This window comes from Protopterus annectens, chromosome 2.part0 (genome assembly GCF_019279795.1).
Source record: "Protopterus annectens isolate FY-2018-M chromosome 2.part0, PAN1.0, whole genome shotgun sequence".
Taxonomy (NCBI): domain Eukaryota; kingdom Metazoa; phylum Chordata; order Ceratodontiformes; family Protopteridae; genus Protopterus; species Protopterus annectens.
In genome coordinates this window covers 203,665,571-203,684,297 of record NC_056728.1, presented here as the reverse complement: position 1 = coordinate 203,684,297, position 18,727 = coordinate 203,665,571, and the positions used below count along the sequence as shown (strand labels likewise).

Sequence of the window (18,727 nt, the reverse complement as noted above, 5' to 3'; positions counted from 1 at the left end):
TGGAGTGCGGGGAGTGCATTCTGTGTGGAGTCTGCATGTCCTCCCCACGGTTGGGTGGGCATTCGAAAGACATGCGTATACGGGCGTGTCTTCGTTGAAGGTTGAATGTCAAGCTGGCACTTCAGGGTTCGTGAAAATCTACTGCCAATCATTAGTGGACCGGAGTTCCACTACAGCAACCCCTTAACTGGAAAAAGCTGAAAGGCAAACATCATCTAGAAAAGGAGGTAGGACTTGGTCCCTCCTTGTTTGTTGAGGTACCACATGACTGCTGTATGGTCTGTGAAGATTGGAAGGGGGCCTGATTGTAGGATTGGGAGCAAGGTTTTCAGGGCCAAAAAGACTGCTGTCAATTCCCTCACACTGATATGTTTCTTTTGGAGGGTAGGATACCAAGTCTCCTGTACCAAGAATCCCTTCATGGTAGCTCCCCACCCTAGGTCTGATGCATTTGTATGCATGTACTAGGTTGGGGTGGGGGGGTTAAATTGGGAGGCCCAGGTTAATTTGTATTTGTTGAATCATCCACCTTGGTTCTGCTTTGAGGCAGGGCAAGAGTGTAATCTGAAACTCCAGAGGGTGTTCGTGTTGAGACCAGAGACTTCAAGTATCACTGCAGTTTTTGCATATGCATTTTGGTCAAAGGCATCATAGGGATGGTGGCTGCCATCATACCCAGGACCCATAAGAATGGTCTTGTAGACATCTGCTGTACCTGGAATAGGTCTGGGAAGTGGGTAGAAAGAGAACTTTGTCCTGAGGGACGAATGTCCGCATCAGGTCTGTTCTGATCCTGCAGCCCAGAAAGATTTTGTCCTGTTGAGGGATTAGGGATGATTTTGGAATGTTGAGGGTGAACCCCAGGCTCTGATACAGGGAAAGGGTGAACTGCAGACTGTTTAATAGGGCATCGTCTCTTTCTGCTAGAATGAGGATGTCATCTAGGTAGGGAAAAATTTGGACACCTTTGGTTCTGCAGAGGGCTATAGCTGGAGCTAAGCATTTTGTGAATACTCTGGGTGCAGTAGATAAACCAAAGGGCAAAGCTGTACATTGAAAATGTGAACACAGCCCAATGAAACAAGTATTTTCTGTGGGAATAAATTGGGATATGGAGATAGGCCTCCTTCAGACAGAGCATGGCCATAAAGGCCTGAGCTGGCAATAGTGGAAGAAAGGTTTTTGTAGGGATAACATTTGGAATGATGGAACTTTTACGAATAAGTTTAGAAGAGACATCCAGTATTGGCCTTCGAGGGCCACCTTTTTTGGGGACAAGAAATAAAGCTGAGTAAAAGCCTTTTCCTTACTGTCCCGGAGGGACAGGTTTTATAGTTCTGAGGTTCAGAAGGTTCTGTAACACCCGAGAATAATATGTAGTTGATTTTTTGGGAGGAATGGAATGCCCTTTGTAAAGAGCTTTTTGTTCCAAGAGAGTAAATCTCTCCCCAATACTATTGCCAGCACCCAGTGGTCTGAGGTGATGGATCACCAAAAGGGAAGGCAGTGGGAGAGGCAGGCTGACAAGGGGAGTTGGACATTGCAGTCACGCATCGTTGGTGCCATTTCTGTCATGAAAGGAGTGTCTGACTAGAGCTGAGGTTGCTGGTCTGCCTCCTGGTTCCTTTCCTATGCCTGGAAGAGGATGGAGTAGCAGAGGAGGTTTTTTCTTCTGACAAAGGTAGTCTTAAGCAGGTTATTTCTGTAATATTTAGGAATGGGAGACATCAGCAAGTGAAGCTCTATTTTTCTCCTGAAAGTTTTTAAAGGTCTGCAGACTGTTTACCAAACAGGAGGTTGTGGTCCAGAGGGGAATCTAGAAGTTTTGACTTGAAATCCTACGGTAGGGGGGTCAAAGGCGTAGCCATGAATATCTGCGTAATACTGATGCAGAAGCAGCAGACCTTGCAGAGGCCTCTGCTGTATCATAACTAAATCTAATAGAATGCTTGGCCACTTGAAAAGCCAGGGACAGTTTTGATGCTACTTCTGTCTTGCTAGGGCAGTCATGGACTAACAGGAGGGTAGAAGCTTTGGATACAAGGTCCAAAGTATATTTTATCAGATGGGTTTGGTAGTTGATTGCTGTGAAGGCTAGGGTGGAAGAGGTATAAACCTTCTTGCCTATCCTGTCCATGTTTTTACTATCTTTGTCAGTAGGTAAAAAGAGTATGAAGGAATCAGACTTGACTGCTTGTCAGGGGATAAAGCAATCACTGCTGAGTCTGCCATGGTGGATTTACCAGGAATTTGGCATAGAAATGGTCAGGCCTCTTAGGAGGCAAGGGGTTGAGAGTGATTTTTTAAATGCTACAGAAAATGCATCAAGGTAGGCTTTAATAACTTTTGGGATGGCTGAAAGGGAGGGAGATTCCACTTGAAGTAACTCCCAAGTATCTCAAGTTTGTCATTTGGGAAGTGTCCCATTTAAAGTATTTTCATTTTTGTGATGGTCTCCCCAAAGGCGATATACTCGGGTGGAGAGACCCCTTCTATGGATTCGTCAGGGGAACAATTTTCTACTGGGGAGGCAATTTGAGATGAATAAGTAATGGATTCATCTGAAGATGAAGAGTAATCCTCCTGTTCTTCCCCTTCATGGGTTGTGGGAAGTAGGAGAGAAGCAACTGAGGCAGGCCTAGGATTAGGAACAGGAATGGTGGAGGGGGAAGAGGCCGTGGGCCTAAGGGCCATGAAGGCCTGCATGAAGGAGTTGGTGAAAGATTGCCAGTCTGGTACTCCCCTCTGTGGGTGGAAGCAGGTGCTTAGTTTTCTGCTTCCTTTTCAAAGGAGTAGTCTTAGGAGAAAGCCTGGTTTACAGGGCCTGAATAGGAGTTGGGGCTTCAGGCAATGACATCCTGGTCCGTCGTCCGGCATAGTCTGGTTCCCACCATCGGTAGGGACCAACATTTGAGCTGTCTCCATGGATGTGCTTCTAACTTCTGAAGCAGCTTCCTTGAAGGGAGTCACCGTAGACTGCCCTAACGGACATCCCTCAACTCCTAAATCCGAAACTGGCTGAACGTCCGATGGCAGAGAGGCAGAAATACTAGGTCTAGGATTCTTGGCCTTTTTCCATGCTGGCCAACACGAGATCCATCCTGAGCACTAGCTTTTTTTTAGCCTCTGGTTTTCTAAACAGATTTAGGGCAGCCAGACTGCTTTGGAAGATCTTGGGTACAAAGGACTGACAAATAGGGCAAGAGGTATGGTTGTGTTCTTGGCCTAGGCAAAACGCAACGGTTGTGCATATCCTTATGCAGAATCTGGCACCCACACTGGCATTTACCCTTAACGGGTATTGGATAATGGTTGGGTACATCAAACCAAGCTCAAGCAAGAATTTGAAACAAAATCCCCAACAGGGTACTTGGCTGTAGACGTCTTTCAAGTATACAAGTGAAGCGATCAATGAGAGAGTTGACTGCGGCTAAGTTCTAAGGTCTGTGCATGCAATAGTCACATTTATGGTCCCGTGTTTATGGCCTTAAGTATGAAGTCCCACACAACTACAGCAACCTCGCTTAAAGATTTGTATACAAGTCGACATTTGGGTCGCCTGATGTGGGGAATCTCACACAAGAATACCGCAACATAGAAATAGAAGAACATCTGCAACAACAACCATTTACAGTCTATTTGGGGACTGGATTCTTCTCCCCTTTTAGATGCAACTGAAAAACCTTGATCAGAGAGATGTCGTCTTTGTTCTGAAAGCATCTCAGCTTCCTACTGACAGCCAATAAACAAAATAATTTTTTATATTTTAATTTTAAGACGGAGAACTGAATAATTGGTTTTAAAAATACTTCTGTGACCATCTTAAGCATAAAAATACCTTACACACAAAGCAAACATGTATACATGCTGATCCAATCTTGATGAAAAAATCAGGAATGTTTCCTTGCATATAAGCACCTTGAGCAGCAAAACCTTCATGGCTTTCATGACAAAAATCCCTCTTGTGCTCAAGACTTCAAGGGTATAGCCATTATTGTCTCAAATGGGGATCAGGTAACTTTCTCCAAATCAAAATTCAAGTTCCATTGGGAGTAACTTCTCTCCTAGGTGGTCTCAAAGCACCTTTTTGTAAAGACTGAGGGTTCCACAGGCACTATGGCTGAAATTGCTAAAAGCCCCACCATCACAGAGGATGAAGCTGGTCTCAGACAGGATTTACAGAATCAAGGACATTGCTGCTGAAGATGTCAGGTTTCCTCCTTTAGCACCATCACAAAAGCCTCTTCACCTTAACGTAAAATACTCCTGGGGAAGACTTCCAAGCTTCCTTCATGATGTTAAGCACATCCTTTGTAAAAAGCGGTCTGACTGGCAGTATTGTCAAACCATATTTAGTGTTCATAGACACAAGTTATCAGGGCCCCCTTAAGTTGAAATAAGACATCCATGTGCTGTTTTCATTTCAGCTTCTAGTAGAAGCCTGCAATGCTGCCTTAACAGAAATACTGCTGTTAACAGCATCCTTTATCCCTCTTCATCTGCCTTTGTGGCCGAGGGATAAAGAAAAGTTGTGTAAGAATTTACCATAACCATAGATGTCCTTCCATTCCATGTTGCAGTGTTCTACTAATGGATTTACCCTTCTTCCGTTCAGCATGTCCAGGTTTCCAAAGCTTTTTCCAGTTCCTCTAGGTCCAGACATCTAATGTAGAGGCAGGTATGTGGGCCATAAAGGTGTTGTCTGCACATACCAGTCCTCAGAACCACTTAAGCCCCAGATGAAGCCAGCTCTAAGGGATGTAGCCTGTCCCTGAGCTGTGTAGACAGTGCAAGGCTAAGAAAGGGGGATGGTGGGGGAAGGAATACTGCAACATGGAAGAGAAGGACATCTCTTGTTATGGTAAGTTCTTACACAACTTTTCTGTCCTATTCCAAAGTTTCAGTATTCTACTGGTGGGTGAATACCAAAGCTCACTAAAGACTGTGGGGTGGCCTGGTAGAGGACTCCAGGAACCCATGCAGGATAGCCCTGGCAAATCCTGCCCTGACTCTGGAGATGTTGCCTGGTGAAAGTGTGCACAGAGAACCAAGTGGCTGCCTCCAGAATGGAATTAGTATCTAGGCCTTTGAAAAAGGCCCCAGAAGAGGCCACCAGTCTGTGGAGTGGGCCCTGACATTGCCAGAAAGTCTTTCCATGGTGGATGTAGCAAAAGCCCAGGGGTGAGGAGACGACAAACAGCTGGTCTGATTTGTGAAAAGGTTTAGTTTTATGCAAACAGAATCAGAGTTGTCTTTGGACCGTGGGTTAGGGATTAGCCTGATTTAAGGAAAGGTCATTGACCACTTTGGGGGTGAAGGAGAGTTTTATTCTTAAGAGCGTCCTTGTCCAAATGGAAAACCAGGAAAGATGGGGTAGCCATAAGGGCTTGAAGCTCTGAGACCCTCCTGGCTGAGGTCAAAGGAAAAATCAGGGCTGTTTTCCACATGCAAAACTTTAAGGCAGCCTTGTCAGCTGGTTCAAAAGGCATCTAAGGGAGTTTTTCTAGCACATCATTAAGATCCCAGGGAGGGGGGAAGGTTTCCTGGGTGGTCTTAGATGCAGGACCCCCCCTCAGGAAGGGTTTGGCTGGTAATCTAGATGCCAGACTGAGGATCCATAGGCAGGCAGACAGGTGTGCTTTTAAGGAACAATAAGACAACCCTGTCTTCAGGAGTTCACACAGGCAGGACAGAATAAGGCACATCTCTGTTCAGTGGCTCAGTCTGTCTATTGCGATACCAGAAGGAAAACCTTTTCCACTTGGAAAGTTAAGATTTTGCGTTTGGTTTCCTGGCCTCCTGTAAAACAGGAAGCACGTCCTCATTGTACAGGTGTCTGAAGGTAATTAAGAATCCTATCCGCCACAGAGAGAGGTCCAGACACAGCCACTGTGGTTTTATCTGTGTCTCCTTGTGTTTTGCGAGTAGGTCCACTGAGGGGGGCAACTTGTGGTAATTGCCCTTGGACAGATGAAGTAGAGGGAAAGTACAGTTGTGTACACTTACCATAAATGCAGATGTTAGTTTATTCACTGTTGGAGTCATCACATTTGGGTTATCTACCTGCAGATAGCCCTCAGCCAGCCCAAATACCAGAGTCTTGGGATTTCTGCATCGGATGCTGTCGCTTCTTCCATGACGTCAGGTCGTCAGGGGTATAAAACATGCAGCAGACGCCATTACATCAGTTTTTCTTGCCCCAGATGTCAGGTTCCCCCACAACAGGAAGCAATTAAATGGTGTGGAACACCCCCAGTAAAAAGCAAATACACACAGTATAATATATGCCAAACCAAAAAGGATAGGTGAAAACAGACAATCGGGGGGGGGGGGGGGGCTGGAGGGAGGGTAACCAGGACTGCAACAGTGAATACACTCAAACATCTACATTTATGGTAAGAGTACACAACTGTACTATGTTCGTGGTTTCAGTGTTGCAGTCATCACATTTGGGTTGATTCCCAAAGCTAAGGAAGGGTGGAGGTAGATTAGGGCTGGCAATCAGGCCCTGTAAGACTGCTGAGGCAAATCCAGCTCTGGATTTAAAAAAGATAGGCAAGGGGTAATGCTTGGTTAAAGTATGTACAGAGCTCCAGGTTGCAGCTTCCAGGATGTCCCTGGTAGGGACTCCTCTGAGACATGCAGTAGAGGTAGATGCAGCCCCAGTGGAATGTGTTCTTAATCCCCTGTGGGGTAGGTTTTCCAGGGTGCTTGTAGAAGAAATGAATGCATTGTGCTATCCATTTAGAAATGGTTTGTTTTGAAATGGCCTTTCCCCTCTGCCCCTGCAGCAGACTAGCATCTGGTCAGATTTTCTGATAGGCTTAGTCCTGTCCAAATAGAATCTAAGATGTCTATGCATATCCAGAGAAATCAGTAACCTTTCCCCTTTATTCTGAGGATTAGGGAAAAAAGTAGGCAAATAAATGGACTGGTTTAAGGTCACACTAGACACCACCTTGGGCATAAAAGATGGGTTAGTCCTGAAGGAAACCCTGTCCGCACAGAAGATAATGAAGGGTTCCATTGCCATGAGGGCCTGCAGTTCAGACACCCTTCTTGCTGAAGTGATGGCTAGAAGAAAAGCGGTTTTCCAAGAGAGGAATTTTAAGTCTGCTGTAGCAGCCGGTTCAAAGGGGGGAAAGAGTAAGTTTTTCCAAAACAAAAGTTAAGGTCCCAGGCCGGAGTGGGAGCGGGGATCTAAATTTTTGGCCCCTCTAAGGGACTGTTTTACCAGAGGATGAGAGAAGAGGGGTGGCTCAGTATTATAATGAGCTGAGATGGCCGAGGTATGAATCTTATTTGGAGAAGGATAGGCCCTAGTGGAGCATTTCGGTTAAATCTAGTATAGGAGGTAAGCTGGGCACCATTGTGCCCATCCCCTGAGACTGGCTGCAAGAACAGTATCTTTTCCACTTTTCTGAAAAGGATTTTCTAGTACTAGGACTCCTTGCCTCAAGAATGACATCCAGAACCTGCTTACTGAGGGATGCTAGAGGTGAGATTAATCTGGCCTGCCTGCTGGGACAGCAGGAAAGAGGTCTGAGGAAGGTGGCATGGTTATAGCACTGTCAGACTGTGCAAGAGAGGGTGCCAGTGCTGGCGGGGCCAGTCTGGTGCGATCATAACTGCCCTTGGCTTGTCCTGTTTGATCTTTAGAAGAACCTACAAGAGGAGAGGCAGAGGGGGAAAGGCACATACTTGAGAGGCTTTCCCAGGTAAAGGACAGGGCATCCACTTTCCAAACATTGAGTGTGGGGAAGTCCTGGTGCATTATTTGTTCAATTGATAGTTCTGAGGGGAGGCAAACAAGTCCACCTCTGGTGTACCCCCATCTGTTCCTCAAAAGCTTGAATATTTTGGGTTCCAGTTTCCATTCGTGTGGGTCCATGAGATTTCTGCTTAAGTCGTCTGCCAGTGAATTTAATTTGCCTGGCAGGAACTGAGCTTGTAGGTGCACTTGGTTGCTCAAGGCTGTGTTCGACAGAGCCATAGCTAGCCTGCAGAGTAGGTAGGAATGAGTTCCCCCCTGATTGAGTGTGGTGTTGTCTGTCTTTACCAAAAGTTGCCCTGGAAGAATGAGGTCTTTGAAGGCTGTCAGAGCATTCTGTACAGCTATTTCTTTTTGAATGATATGAAGGTGCATCTGCTTTGGGTTCCATTTGCCCTGAATGCAATGCCCTGCCATGTGAGCCCCCCATGCATAGTCTGATGCATCTGTTGTCAGGGTTTGAGCGGCAGGGGTTGAGTGAAAAGCAGTCCCTTGTTGTGGTTGCATGCTTCTGCCCAAAGGAACTCTGTCCTTAGACAAGGTATGATAAGAATGACTGTTTCCAGCTCCTGAGAACGTTGGCACCAAAGATCTTTCAAGTACCATTGAAGTTTCCTCAAATGCAATCTTGCATATGGAATTAGCAGAACACATGAGGCCATGAACCCTAGGGCTTGCAGTATTTTTCTTGCAGATAGCTGGGTTCTGGTGGCCATTTGTTTTAAGTTTGTCAGATAGACCTGTTTTTCTGGAGAGAGAAATGCCATCTGGGAAGTTGTGTCCATGCCTGCTCCAAGGAATACAACCTTTTCACTAGGCACCAGTTGTGACTTCTTTTCATAGACTGTACCCCAATGAGGTGATAAGGCTTTTTACAAATGCCAGGTTCTGAAGTAGCAATTCCTGTCTGCCTGAATCAGACAGTCATCCAAGTATGGAAAAATCTGGATATTTCTCTGCCTGCAAAATGCAATGGTTGGAGCCAGGCACTTTGCGAAGACTCTGGGTGCAGTAGATAAGCCAAAGAGAAGTGCAGAGAACAGAAAGCGCATAGAACCTGCCCTGAAATGTAGACATTTCCTGCATGACTCCCTTATGGGGATGTGCAGATAAGCTTCTGTGAAGTCTAGAGTGACTAACCAGACATCCTTAGCTAGCATAGGGAGAAGCTGTTTCAGGGTAAGCATCTTGAATTTTGGGACCACCAGAAAGGTGTTGAGAATTGAAAGATCGAGGATTGGGTGCCAAGAGCCCTTTTTTCTGGGCACCAGGGACAGTCTGGAGTAGAAACCCTGACTTTTTGCTCTACTGGAACATGTTGAATAGCTTTGATATTGAGCAGTGAAAGTACTTCCTTTTGAGCCTCTGCCCACTGGTTTGGAGGAACATCTGGAAACCTGCTTGGGGTTGGCAAGTGAATGGAAGTAGAATTTAAACCCCTGGGATACAATGTTTAGGACCCATTGGTCCTGAGTAATGGACATACAGTTTTTTGCACGAAGGGCAAGTTTTCCTCCTTGGGGCACAACTAATTGGGCAGGGCTGAGAAGGATAACTGAAAAGTCATTGTGAACTTTTTCCATAAGGGGGTGGCTTACCACTCCCTGTTTTGGAGATGGGGGCACTCCATTGTTTAGATCTCTGCATACCCTGAGACTGTAGTCTGGGTGGCCTGTTTCCCATGGGTCTGGGTCAGAGAAGGCCTGGAAGGGTCTGGAAAGGACGAGTTTTTTGAAGGCCAATGCCTACTGAATCTAGGTGGTTGCACTTTTAAGAATTCTTTGACAGTTTGCATAGATTTAGCTTTTTCTTCCATCTTTTTAAGAAGTACTTCTGCTTTGTTGCCAAACCGTCCTTATTTAAAGGAGCGTCTAGTAATTTGGATTTGACATGATCTGGCAAGGTTTGTTCCTTCAGCCAAGCATACCCTCTCAGTACATACCCAGTGACTGCAGCCCTGCCGGATGCTTCAAGGGCATCAAAGCCACACTGCAAAGTATGCTTACCAACTTGGTTTGCAGAATGCATTAGCTCTTGTAAACCTTTATTTTCTGCACAATCTGGAAATACCATTTTTTGTTTAATTAGTTCCAGAATATGTTTCTGGTACTTCAACATGTGAAAAGTACAGTTTCGTACCGACCGAAGGGCTGCCTGACGACAGGACAACCCAGTTGTTATGACTGCAGATGCATCCATGAAGGACATCTGGCAATTCAATGCCCTGATGGCAAGAGTTGCAGAGGTATATACCCTTCTTACACCATCTGTCTAAAGCTCTGGAATCCCTGTCCGAAGGGGTAGGATTTTTGGCTGTAGTAGCCTTAATACCTTTAGATTCCTGGGAAATGGTCTCTGGATCCGCAGTAGGATTCTTGGAGAAATTTGTGGGAATCCGGTACTCTGTAGTACCCAGTCAGGTTTCTTAGGGGCCAAGGGTAATGTATCTGGATTAAGGCTGGATTCCATAAAAACATCCAGGACAGGGGGTATTAGCTAGAGGCCTGTGCTGAGGCAACAAGATTCGGAGTCTCTTTTTGGACTGAGGGTAGTCTTGGCATTCCCAGTGTAAATACTCTCAAAGCATGCAAGGTTTCACCAAAAGAAAAATCCACTAGAGGGGAGGCATTTCTCTGCATCTGAATCATCGTAGGCTGATAAGGGCATGTCCTGATAATCAGAAGGGTCAGAGTCATCGGACTCCTGGTCTGTAGAATCAGAAGGAAACTCAATTCTTTGTCTCTTAAAAGAGGAAGGCTAGCTTCCCCCAATTAGGATAATAAGGTCTTCAGCCAGTTTAAGCATTTGTTTTTTGCGGCATGGGAACTTGAGCATGCCCTTTGGTTATCAGTTTTCTAGGCATTGCGCATACTCTGGGACCAAGAAATTTGGTAGTTTTAGCTAAAAATGAAGTTGCCGGATTGATACGAACATCGGTAGGACAGAATACACCCTTAGAAGCTGGTGCCTGCACAGCAGCTCCGGACCCCATCCAAGGTAGAGAGATCCGCAGGTTCCATAGTCGAAGCATCTCGCAGCATACCAGACTCTGAATGGGTCTCAGCAGAGGCCTGTGAATTCTAAGAAACGATTGTCAGGGGTTGCAAAGGTGCCCCACTGAGTACTGGCGGACTGGCAACTAGCTTAATGGAAGTGGCAGTTTTGTACCTATGCGGCCTGTCTTTATCTTTACGTTTTTCCGTAAGATTGGTAGTCAGGTGGCTTATCTAAGCCATTTCAGAATACGGAGAATGAGAGCGAAAGAATTAAGTGACAGCTGATGACGAATGGCTCTGGCGTTAAACAAGGCACAAAACCGACAGTGAGGGACATCGTGGTCTGGGCCTAAACAGGTGATGCAGTAAGAATGAATCTGAGGTATTTGCTTTCCACAGGCAAGACAATTAACTTTTTCTGACATCGGTTAGAGCAAGAAAAAAGGATTCCCAATGAGGTACTTAGCTTTAGAAGACTTCAGGATTATAATTTTAAAAATTAAAATTTCAGGTAGCGTCCAACCAGCACTTGCAAACTGCTTCTGCTTCGTGCTCCTCCTCGGCAGGAAAGACTGATGTAACGGCGTCAGCTGCCCGTTTTATACCGCTGACGACCTGACGTCATGGAAGAAGCAACAGCATCTGACGCAGAAATCCTAAGACTCTGGTATTCTGGACAACTGAGGGATACCTGCAGGCAGATAACCCAAGTGTGATGACTGCAACAGTGAAACACAAAGAACATCTGGCAATTTAGTGCTCTGATAGCAAGAGTAGCAGAGGCTTACACTTTTTTTTACCCCATCTGTCTAGTGCTTGGAAATACCCATCAGAGGTGGGGGTGGGGTGGGATTCTTAGCAGAGGTAGCTTTAATTCCTTTAGGCGCTTGAGATATTACCTCAGTGTCAGCAGTAGTATTTTTAAAAAGAAATTTCTGAGAATCAGGGACTAATACCCGTCTGGTTTTCTAGGTGCAGGAGGGAGGGTGTCAGGAGTCAGACTGGATTTCAGGAAAACATCCTCCACAACATCCAGGACTCAGGGAATGGCAAGGGGTCTTTGGCTGTGGAAGATCTAAGAATTTCCCCGAGTCTCTTTTTAGACTGAGGTTAGTCCCGACTTTCCCATTGGAAATGTTCCCTTAGGTATGAAAGGTTTCCCCAAAGGAAAAATCCTGTGGGGTAGAGGCTTAAGGAATGAAATCCTCTGCACCAGAATCCTCATAAGCAGACAGGGGTTGCATGTCTTCATATTCAGATGCATCAGAATAATCAGACTCGTGTTCAGACAAAATTACAGGGACAGATCTCTTTCTTTTGGAAGGGGTAGCTTGGCTTCCCCTGATCAGCATAAGATCTTCCGCCATTTTAAGCATTTGAGTCTGAGGCAAGGAAGCAGATGCCTGAGATTGGGTCAGTTTTCTTGGGTGTGGTTCGTACCCTGGGCCTAAGAAACTAAGTTTTTGAAGGAACTGTATATGCGAAAGTAGTCTGTTTACGTCATGATTCAGTAGTGTGAAGGACTTCCACGGAAACCCCTGCCTGCCCAGCAGATCCAGATCCATCCAAGGGGCGACAACTGCAGGATCCTTAGTCGAAGAGATCTGCAGCATACCAGACTCCAAAAGGGTCTCTGTAGCGGATTGCGAATCCACACAAGCGGGCATCAGGGGCTGCAAAAGCGCCTCACTGAGGACCGGAGATCTGACTACTAGCTTAACGTAACATCGTCATTGGGTTTGGACTTGTGCGGTCTGTCTTTACCTTTACGTTTTTTTGGTAGATTTGCTGTCGGATGGCTTACCAAAGCCATATCGGAATTAGAGTACTGTAAGCGAAAATATCTTGCTACAATAAGGGACCTGATGACATATATAGTTCTGGCATTGAACAAAGCACAGAAGCAACAGCGGGGGACATCGTGGTCTGGGCTTAAAGCAAGTGACGCAGTAAGAATGAAGTCTCGGTGTGGTATTTGCTTTCCACAGGCGAGACAATTGTTAACTTTTTCTGACATCAGTTAGTGTAAGAAAAAAGGATCCCCAACAGGGTACTTCGCTTTAGAAGACTTCAGTTTCAATTGAGAAGACGAAAATTAGGTAGCAGCCGACTGGCACTCGTGCAAACTGCTTCTGCTTGAGGCTCCACAGCAAGAAAGACTGTTGTAATGGCACCGGGTTGCTTTACTTTATATTACTGACGCTCTGACGGCATTGTATTTTATGATGGGCCTGATGAGGGATGAATAAAGGGGCACGATTACCTCTCTTGATCTAGATGTGAATCCTTTCATGATGAGGTGGGCTATGTAGAAGGTCTTTCTAACCACTTTGGCAATGTGGTTGTCAAAGGAGAGATTGCTATCAACTTGGGTCCCAAGATACCCAACTACTTTCTCTGTACTTAATGGGTTACCACCTAATTGGTAATTTGTGCACACATTGTTTTTGCCAAAGGGTATGACTATACACTTTTTGGCATTTAGCTTTAGACCATGGCGCTGGCACCAGTTATCCGTCTCTGCGAGACCTTTTTGAAGGATGTTTGTGTCAGCTGGAGAGTCAATTATGGCGCCCAGTTTGCAGTCATCTGCGAACTTGGTGAGCCATAGTCCTCCCACGTTGGCCTGTACCTCAGAAAAGTAAATACCGAACAAGAGAGGTCCCAGGACAGAACCTTGTGGGACGCCACTTGTGACCAGTTTCGAGTCTGACATGGCTCCAGCAACTCTGAATCTGTGGGTTCCGTCTGAGCCAGTTTGCGACCCATCTTGTGACATAGGGGTTTATATTTAGGCTGGATAGCTTATCTATGATGCCCGAATGGGGTATTGTGTCAAATGCCTTTGCGAGGTCCAGAGAGGCTGTGTGGACTACCTTCCCTTCATCTATGGCCTTGGTGACTGTTTTGAAGTCGACCAGGTTCAAAAGGCAGGATCTGCCCTTGACAAAGCCAAATTGGGTAGGATCTAGTGTCTGTAGGTCCCCAATGAGTTCCATGATGATCCTCTCCATAGCCTTGCAGACTAGGCTAGTCAGGCTTATGGGGCGATAGTTTCCAGGGTCCGCAGAGGCACCACCTTTGTGGAGTGGGACCACTGTTGCTGTACGCCATTCTTTGGGCACATATCCTGTAGTGAGGCTGAGATTGTACAGCAGTTTTACTTGAGGGATTAGTTTTTCTTGGAGTTCATGTAGGATGCAACCCGGGACGCCATCTGGTCCCATGGAAGCAGTGTTTTTTGCTTTGGAGAGGGTGGCCTTCACCTGAGCAGCAGAGATGTTTGGGAGGCTGCACTCTGCTGGGATAGATACTTGCTCTTTTGGGGGGGAGGGGGTGGAGAAGTTTGCACTGAACCTGTCTGCCAGGATATTGGTGATGTCTGTGGATTCAGTGTATTTTTTGTCGCTTAGAATCAACTCAGAACAAGTCTGGGAGTTGCATCCCAGGTTCCTAACATAATTTAAAAAAGCCTTATGATTGTCTTTAGTGTTCTGTGCAATTTCTCTCAAAGCTGGCTTTGGAGGATTTTATGAGGGATCGTAATTTTTTGCTAGTACTGATCAGAGATGCCTTCCCTTTTAGGGATTTTGCTCTATCATGTAGTAGCTTCCTCCTTCTGTTGTACAGTTTATTTATGGCTGGGGTCCACCAGACTGGACGCCTGCCTTTGGATGATTGGGTCTTGATTTTGTTTGGGATAGCATGATCCATGCATTCCTGGAGATGTCCGTAGAATGCATTTATATAGGATTCTGCAGTTTGGGCCATAGTTTCCACTGGCCCTGGGGCCTTGAAGGATTCCACTTTGGTTTTGAGAAGTGTGAAGTTCGCTTTTGAGAAGTTTTTCACTGTGGTTTTCTGGGCTGGGGGTGGGGTCAGGATGTGGATATCCAGTGAAATTAATTCATGGTCTGATCTTACCAATGAGGGATATACTTCTGGTATGGAGCATAGAGTCCCCATGTTGGTAATGATCAGGTCTAGTATGTTTTCCCCTCCTGTGGGAGTGGTGACTAGTTGTTCCATAGCATTTGAGTTTATAAATTCCAGGAACCTTTGGGCTAAGGTGCTGGGGCTTGAGTAATGCTCCAGGTCTATGTTTGGGTAGTTGAAGTCGCCCAATATAATGGTGTTCGGAGAGATCTTCATGTTCTCCAATGTTTTCAGGAAAGCAGAGTGGGATTCCTGACTTTGAGAGGTTGGTCTGCAGGATGCTGTAAACTGAAAAGCAGTCTTGCCCACTATCAGTTGCACATGGATGGTCTCCGATACTTCGTGCAATGCCACTAACCTGGAGGTGTGGATATCCTTGATAAATATGGAAACTCCCCCTCCTTTTGTGGTTCAGTCCGGGTTTTGGGGACGAAAAGCATGATGAGGTATAACCTGGTAGTGCTGGGGTGCTCTCTGGAGCCTTGAACCAGGTTTCTGTCACTGCACAGATATCGATGTTCTCCATACTGAGGAGAGCTTCGAGTGCATGCATCTCGAGGTTAGGACTTATGGCGTTTAGCAGCATTACCCTAAGTTTCTTGTTCCTTGTGCTGTCTATGGAGGTGGATTTGACTTTTGAGCCTTGCCTAAAAAAGGCACTATGGGGGTGGCAAGAGCCTTTGCCAATATCCGAAAGCCCAGGGGTGACAGCTGCAAGCCGTCCCTAGTGAAGCAACATGGCTTGTCGAGCATGTCATCCCAGGCTGACAGACACTGGATCCCCTTTGAATGACACCAAAATTTTAGCCAATTGTTAAAATCAATCATTTTGTATTTATACTGTGGCATAATTCTAGGTGAGGGTAAGATGCTGCTCAAGGTCAGGGTCATACCAGCCTGGGCTACATGATCAGAGAGCTCCTATATGTCTCTTCATGTAGTCGAGGGAGGTACGTCTCAGGTCATTCACGCCAGCATGTACAATGACTGAGTCATATTTGTATTTGCTATGGAATGACCCGAGTGCTTGCGTTGTGTGGCAGATCCTAGCGCCCGACAGGCAGCTCACTGTGACGACCTCTTTATTCAGCCTGGTGAGCGGGACGTCTGTGTCTGACAATAGAGTCACCTATTACAAGAGTATCAGGTGTGTTATTCAGCCTTAAGGGCTGTGACTGCTTGGCACACTGACTTTGTGTGCTATGTGTTGTACGTGTTTTGTTTTGGGGTAGCGTTTGCTTGGATGTCTGCTTTGGAGGTGCTGTTGCTTAGGTAGATTTTTATTTAGAGCCTCCGAGTATGTTTTTTTGTGTTTGGTTCACTGTTGTGGTGGGACTATGTGATACTGGAATTGTGTTATGTGAGGTTACCTTATCCTCCTGACTAGCTACACCAGTTTTGAGATGAGAGAGCTCAGCCTCCAGTTTGGCTATATGGTTGCATCTCTCATATATATTTGAACCTGTTTGGAGGAGGAGAGGGTTGTCCGTGTACATGAGACAGTTGTAACATTGCCTCAAAATTCCCAGATTCACCAGCTGGACTGGAGAGGAAACCATTGACTGACCTTTGGACATGCTAGAGTAATACAGGGAACTGAATTGAAATGGACCAATAGGGGACAAGGTAATCGTAGAGAGTATAAGAGTAAGTAGTGCTTATGGTTTATTAGTGCTAACTTGTAAAATTACTTATCTGGACCAGTGAGGGGCCGTAGAATGAGAATACGGTGTTTAATTTGAGAGATAGAGCAGTTCTAAGGGAAAAAGTGAAGAACAGACTTTGTGGAGCCAGGAATATAGTTTAAACCCAATTAGGCAGCGCAAAAGACTGTTTTAAGAGAGGGAGATCAAGGAGTTAGGAATTGACCCAAAATGGGCAATAAAACTACAGTTTCAAGGCAGTAACCACTCCCACAGGGGCAGGCAGGCTGCTCAATGTTTATCACTGCCACTGATGAACACAGAGACTTCCTTTTAGCCCAAGCAAACAATGGCCTCCAAGAAACTTACAAACAGTTCAGAACAGCAAATATGCAACAACTTTTTTAAATCTCAGAAAAGTGGGAAAAAAGATTTTTTTTTTTTTTAAGGAAAGCAGAGGTTCACAAGTATCAACAAGTTAGAACAGTGCAGTAAATGACCCCACACTTGAGTGCTAGGCCAGAGACAGCTAAAATGCAAGTTTTAAGAAAAAAACGATTTTAAAAATAAGTGCAGGCAGGAAATTCAGTAATCAGCTCTAGGTTGTGTTCTAAATACAGTTACCAACACAGAAATCAAGTTTAACAAGCCAGAAAATGCTCAAAAGTAGGCGGCAATGCTCAGAGACCCCAACTTTCCATTTTATTTGTGTGGATACCAGTAAATCTGGATTGTCTAGATAGTAGATAAAACATGGGATTTTCATGTAATTCAGCAGTTTTATGTCAGACTTCTCATTCACTATGACCTACACTTCATATTTACTTATGTCAAGTTATTATGATCATCCTATAAAGTTAGTTTCAATTTTGCACATTAAATTATACACACATTCGTTGTATATACATATTAGGCAATTCTAATGAAATCATGGCAGCAAATAAATTATATCACAATCACAGGAATAACTTATGAATTTCATCTCAACAAAACAAGTTTTTTTTTGACAACTGCAGATGTCCCTGCCCACTGTCTATGCCAGCCTGGAGTCCAGACACCTAGAATAAAACTAACAGGAAAACTAGATGTACAGCTTTAAATTGCAAACACAAAAAGGGGAATGGAAGCAGCATAACCTGTGTCAGATGTTCCAAAAAATGAGACATTTGTGTAAACCAAACAACCAAGGGTCATCAAAGCAATCTTTTTAAAAAACCTTCAAGCAAGGTGTCACAAAACACCCATATTCCAAAACAAAAGCAATGTAAAGGCAAACCTGCTGTAACACAAAAACAGAACTATGACCAATTTCAAAAGTACACTTAAGACTACACCTTAGCCTTTTAATCCTATATTGCAATTAAGAATCACTATACCAGGTTTCACACCACATACTTACAGGTTGTGAAAATGCCAGTGGCCTTGCTGCTTTGCTGAGTTGGCGTCAGTGCAATCAGTGTGACTGTATACTCTGTGCCAGGTTTCAAGTTTTTCAAAAGAAAATTCCTGGCATTTGGATTTACATTGAAGTGCTTTGGTTGCCCTTCTCTGGTTAAACTCGAACTCAAGCGATAGCCAGTGATTGAAGCCTGGGGTGGTGTCCACCTCACAAAAGCCGAAGTGTCAGTCACATTAGTAAATTCTAAGTCAGTAGGAGCATCAAGTTCTAAGACAAATTAACAAAAAGTAGAATGTTCAGATGCTTTCAAGATCCTGCCTACTCCATGAATCTAAATTTAAAACATGTACTTCAATTCTCACAAGCTAAGTAGTACAACTCTGTCATCAACTCACCACAACAGCAGATTTTGAACACAGTCAACAGTGTAGTCCAAGTCACCACAAGCACCGACCACGTGGCCAGAAGTACAGAGTTATCAGACATTCCTAAAGTGAGGCTGTGCTCCCAGCAGAGAAGGGCAGGATAAAGGAGATCAGTTCACATAATCAGCTCCTTTTTGCTTAAGCGACAAGCCAAGAGATATCGCTGTCAAAAACTGTAGAGCAGCCCTGTAGAGAATGCATTCTCTGTCCAGACTACAAAATAAACACAGATGTGAAGGGAAAGAACCCCCCCCCCCAATCACAAGGGGCACACTACAGATATGCTCCTTGTAGTCATTCATCAACTGTTATACTCTGTTAGACTGATCTATCCCACCAGAGTCTAGCCTCCCAAACATCTCAGATGCCCAGGTGAGAGCTGCTCTCTCTAAAGCAAAAAACACAGCATCAATGGGACCGGACGGTGTCCCCGGCTGTGTGCTACATGAACTCAATGAGGAACTAAACCCACACATAAGGCTGCTGTTTAATCTTAGCCTTTCCACAGGATACGTACAAAAAGAATGGCGTACGGCAACTGTGGTCCCACTCCACAA

The 18,727-nt window shown here is 45.1% G+C and overlaps 1 protein-coding gene across 1 annotated transcript in view; it reads right to left on the bottom strand.

The window, feature by feature from the left end:
* The window catches only part of FN1 (fibronectin 1), a gene marked incomplete in the record, with an annotated part of 4,425,379 nt that overhangs the window by 2,350,102 nt on the left and 2,056,550 nt on the right, over nucleotides 1–18,727 (bottom strand). The window contains 1 exon segment of the mRNA XM_044060668.1: nucleotides 17,746–18,012. Within this exon segment, the coding sequence (XP_043916603.1) occupies nucleotides 17,746–18,012 (267 nt within the window).